Source organism: Palaemon carinicauda, chromosome 8 (genome assembly GCF_036898095.1).
Source record: "Palaemon carinicauda isolate YSFRI2023 chromosome 8, ASM3689809v2, whole genome shotgun sequence".
Lineage (NCBI taxonomy): Eukaryota > Metazoa > Arthropoda > Malacostraca > Decapoda > Palaemonidae > Palaemon > Palaemon carinicauda.
Genome location: NC_090732.1, coordinates 38,950,896 through 38,955,979, shown reverse-complemented (window position 1 = coordinate 38,955,979; position 5,084 = coordinate 38,950,896). Strand labels below are relative to the sequence as shown.

The 5,084-nt window shown below is 29.5% G+C and overlaps 1 protein-coding gene across 2 annotated transcripts in view; it reads right to left on the bottom strand.

Annotated features, from left to right (window-relative positions):
• Positions 1-2,491: 2,491 nt before the first annotated feature.
• e (nonribosomal peptide synthetase ebony) overlaps positions 2,492-5,084 on the bottom strand; it is a 76,169-nt gene continuing 73,576 nt past the window's right edge. For both annotated transcript variants that reach the window (XM_068378583.1, XM_068378584.1), the window contains exons 19-20: positions 3,102-3,185; positions 2,492-2,690 (exon numbers count right to left, since the gene is read on the bottom strand). In XM_068378583.1, the coding sequence (XP_068234684.1) occupies positions 2,553-2,690; positions 3,102-3,185 (222 nt within the window). In that variant the 3' untranslated portion in view covers positions 2,492-2,552. The remainder of the gene's footprint in view (positions 2,691-3,101; positions 3,186-5,084) is intronic.

Here is a 5,084-nt window from a genome sequence, read left to right as displayed (position 1 = left end):
ATTCCTTTAGATATACATGTCATCAGCATAGTCCTCTGCTTTAAAATTGACTGAACAAATTAAAGCATGCTTCCAGTTAACATCGTCTGCACGTTTGCAAGCATGCACCATTTCTTAGTTTTTTCTTCTTTTGGGAAACTAGAATATTAAATACCCATATTAATGGTCTTTTTGCTATTATTATAGCATCCAAATACAGCACAAACGGGAGGCATGTCTGCTGGAAGTTAATAAACGTGACAGAGATCAAGTAATACTATATACCCTAGTCAAGTCAAACCTCGGCCATCGCCTCCGAAAATTGACGTCACCAAAGCTCCGCCCACATGCGCATAGCTCACTGATGAGCCGACCTCTCCGAGTATATTCAAAGGACCTTGCTGTACACTCCATTCGCACATCCACGTAAGAACATGGTCACTTTTTTTTTTTATTTTGTGCTATTATCTAAATGATTGATTGATTTTCATTGATATAGGACATGGAATCAATCGGTTTAAAGAGTATTCTTTGAAGAACACTATATACTGTATGAACTGTCGTCTCTCTCTCTCTCTCTCTCTCTCTCTCTCTCTCTCTCTCTCTCTCTCTCTCTCTCTCTCTACATATATATATATATATATATATATATATATATATATATATATATATATATATATATATTTATATATATTTATACATATATATATATGTATATATATATATATATATATATATATATATATATATACATACATATATATATATATATATATATATATATATATATATATATATATATATATATTATATCATTGGTAATTAAGCTATGTCTTTTTCCTTATATTTTACATTATATATAATCTATACTATTTAGTTAAAGCTTTACTGTGGCATTGTTATCTTCTATGAGCTAGATGTCGTCACTATGTTTCATGTAATACAATGTCTTCATTGTGTTGTATAAAAGCAAATTGATCAATCATATATAATCTGATAATTTTGAATATATATGTATACATATGTATGTATATATATATATATATATATATATATATATATATGTATGTAAGTATATATACGTTTATATATATATATATATATATATATATATATATATATATATATGTATGTATATATAAGTATATATATATATATATATATATATATATATATATATATATATATTTATATAAAAGTATATGTATATAATTTATATATGTATATATATATATATATATATATATATAAATTTATTTATTTATTTATTTATAAATGCAGTATATTCACTTGAAATCCAAGGATTTGTTTTTTAGTTAAAAACTAAGAACTATGTAGAGAAACTCCTTATGAGATTTTACGTTATTTCCTGTAAAACCATGGCTAGCTCAATTGTTCTACTTTTCAATTAAACATGCAAATAGCTTGATTTTTTTTGTCTTTGTATAAACTTACTTAACCAAAAGTTTATCATAAGTATGACTCTTGCGTAAAAAAAATGGCCCATCTATACTAATAAACATTTGCTTGATAGATATGTCTTTATAAATAGATTAATCTCACAATAGATTTGGAACTATCCTACTTGGCATTCTTAACGAAGTACAGGTAATATGAACTCACGAATACTGTGTTTGATATCATATGAGTAAACTTAGTATGACAATACACAATGGTTTAGAATTAGGTCTGGCGAGATGAAGACATAAACACATGTTCTTTATGACTGTATAAAAATACTCCAAAAATACTCCTATATACACGAGTAAAGAAAATAGATATATGCAATTTTTGCTCTCTAACAACTATATTTGCTTTGGATACAGCCACAATTATACTCTTTAATATCAATCGTAGAGAGCACCAGTCATTGATTAAAGTATTATATTTCTCTTTTCTCAAATATATTTATTTTGTGCTGATAAGAAAAACTGTTTTGTCACAGCCTCCTTATGTTTTGCAGTCATTTCAACTTTCAGCGGCATTTTATTTCTTTATATATTTGGCGTTTTTACAAACGGTTATATTTTCCCTAAATATTTTGTGAATATGAAACATGAGCTTTTTCCTTTCTACTACTGGGTGAAGTAGTCTTGAAATGCAAAAGAACATCAAAATTTTAGAAGTAGCTTCTGCCAAATTATCTATCATATGACACAGATTCCATAAATCGATAAATTATCAATAGTGGAGACTGATATGAAGACTGTATATTAATCTTTTGATTGTTTACTTGGTCCAAACATTTCTAAAAGGCCTAGATGTTATTCCCTTTGAATTTTGATTGCACATTCATTTCCGTTTAGGAATTACGTTTGATTTCCGCCTTCTCTCTCTCTCATCTTTAAACTACGTACCATTTTCTTTAGCCTTCCCTACTCTTTAACACAAAGTCCGTTCCTACCAGTTTTGTAATAAGATAAAATTCCCGATAAATATCTTTTCCTGCAATACGATTACACCATGGCAAGCCTGGAACGTACTCCAAAAAAGAGGCATTCATTATTTTAAAATATCGTTCAAAGCAAACTTGCATCGTGAAATTAGAATACAGGTGTGATCAAAAGATAATTCTACACATATTTAACTGTAGTGACAGCTCGCTGGGAGTTGGGAGCAGGAGCGAAGGGCCTTGTGCCGTCGGGAGCCACCCAGGTATTAACCTGGGTGGTGCCTAGGACCTCGTAGGATAACAGGTCGTCACACACTTGCTGCAAAAGAGATCAATTTACATCAGTTGATCAGCTACTTCATCATGCCGATTATTGGCAAGTAGATCAAGAAAATAGGTAAATTTCTAGGTACTGACACATTTTCTGATTAATTATGCACATTTAAACGTTCGATTACTGTACAGTGAACATTTTTATTCAGGTTATGAAATATATTAGTTATTTTGGTTTTCTATATTTTCGATTCAAATAACAGAATGTTGTAAGGTTATTAAACAGTTTTGTACATTATCCATATATAATATAATAACATAATAACACGTACTTTCATCTTTTTTAAATCAATAGGAAATAGGTGTTATAGAACGAATAGGGAAATTATAGTAAAGATTTTCCCTTTTAAATTATAGAAAATTATACAGGATGTAAAAAAAAAAAAAGCATACTTACTTGTGTTAGATCTGAGGTGTTTGTCGTAAAAACAGCCTTAAAACCTTTACTCGTAGCCAGTCTTAGATTCTCTTCTTCCATAATCTTTCAAGAAGAAATTAAGATCTTGGGTTAATCTCTGTATCGTTAAAAAATTCATGCTTTTACTTCCTTATGCTCAATTCCATTTGCAATATCTTTTATATTGATGGGGAAAATTGATAAATTGTGCTTGGTTCCATATGCAATACAATTAATTATCTCTGTTTGTATCTTTTAAGTAAATGCAGAAAAAAATCATCTTTTTTCTACCTTGAACTCAACTCAATGTGCAACATCCTTGATTACACTGTTAAAAATTTACCGTAACAACAACGCTAAAAATCACGGAGTAAATATTGCAAGGCATTTACCGTTTTAAAGACGGATGTACAATATTGACGTAAAGGAGTGATATTACGGTCACCAACCCGTAAAATATATTAATAAAGTAGGGTAAAAATTACGGTCGCCTGTATTATGCTGAAATACGAAAGAGAACAGTATATTCTTACGGAGAATTTTGAATTAAAATTACGGTTTCTTAACAGTGTATCTCTATATATTCATTATCAATGCGGAAAGAAATCATAGCTTTGCTCCATTGTGATCAATCGATATGCAATATCCTTAATTATATCTGTTTGTATCTTTTATATCAACAAAAAGGAATTCATCGCTTTTCTGCGCTGTATTAAACTCAATGTGCAATTCAGTACCCTTAATCAGCTCTGTTTGTATCTTGTATATTTATGCGGAAAGAATTCAGTTTTGCTGTCCTATGCTCAATTTAATTAATTGCCTCTGTTTGTATCTTTCACTTTTTATATCAATGGTGAAAAAATTCATAGTTTTATTACCTTGTGTTTAATTCAATGTGCAAAATCCTTAATTATCTCATTCTGTATCTTTTATACCAATGCAGAAAAAATGCATAGCTTTAATACCCTTTTTATTTCTCTTGAGTGAAATTCAAAGCATATGTTTATTTTAAATGAAAGCAAATTATCCATATGTATAGCTTTATAATTCACTTGTACCCAATTTAATTATATTTCCTTTTTTCATTTTAATCCTTGTTTCTTTTCTATATTCTGTATGTTCTTGTTCTGTTGTAATTTTGTTATTCATGATAGCTTTACGCAGAAGACTGAAGAGTCCCTTATCGTGTTGCCCTAGTTGTATCATTAGACATTTCGAGCCATATTTTCTCTTATTCTTACTCATCAGAAAAGATGGATGGATACATGGATACACTAGTAGCAGTTCTTCCTAATTAACGAATAGCCTTGTACCATTGGTTTGAGGATACTTATACTGAACGACTGAATAGGGCTAAACTCTAATTCTCTATTGGAGATCATAGTTTTCTAATTACTTTAATGATTCTACCTCATTAATCCTTTCACCTTGCTTATCAATTTCCGTTTCCCTTCCCCATCATTCTCTAAGGATTTTCAATGGTTTGTACTTTTTTATGTAATTCTTTTATAATTGTATCTTCAAACTTATCCTATTTGCTCTTTCAGATGACCATTCACTGTTAGAAAAAACCGTAATTTTTATCAGAAATTCTCCTTAAAAATATACTGTTCTCGACGTATTTCAGTAAAATACAGGCGACCGTAATTTTACCTTACAGTGTTATTATCTTTTACGGGTTGGTGTCCGTAATTTAACTCATTTACGTCAACATAACCGTTTCTAAAACGGGAAAAATCCTGGAATAAATGTTGCCAGACTTTTACCATTTTTTTTTATGCAAATTTTCAAGTGTACCTCACTTATATATTCTTCTACCTCGTATATTGTTTTTGCACTTAAGTACTCTTGTTAGTCGAAGGTAGTTCTTCATTCGTTATTAAAAGCATCAATTCATCACAAAGTGTTGTTATGAAAATAAAATACAGAAACTTAGTAACTTGCATACGTAACTTCTTATCATATTTCTTTAAATTTGAGAGC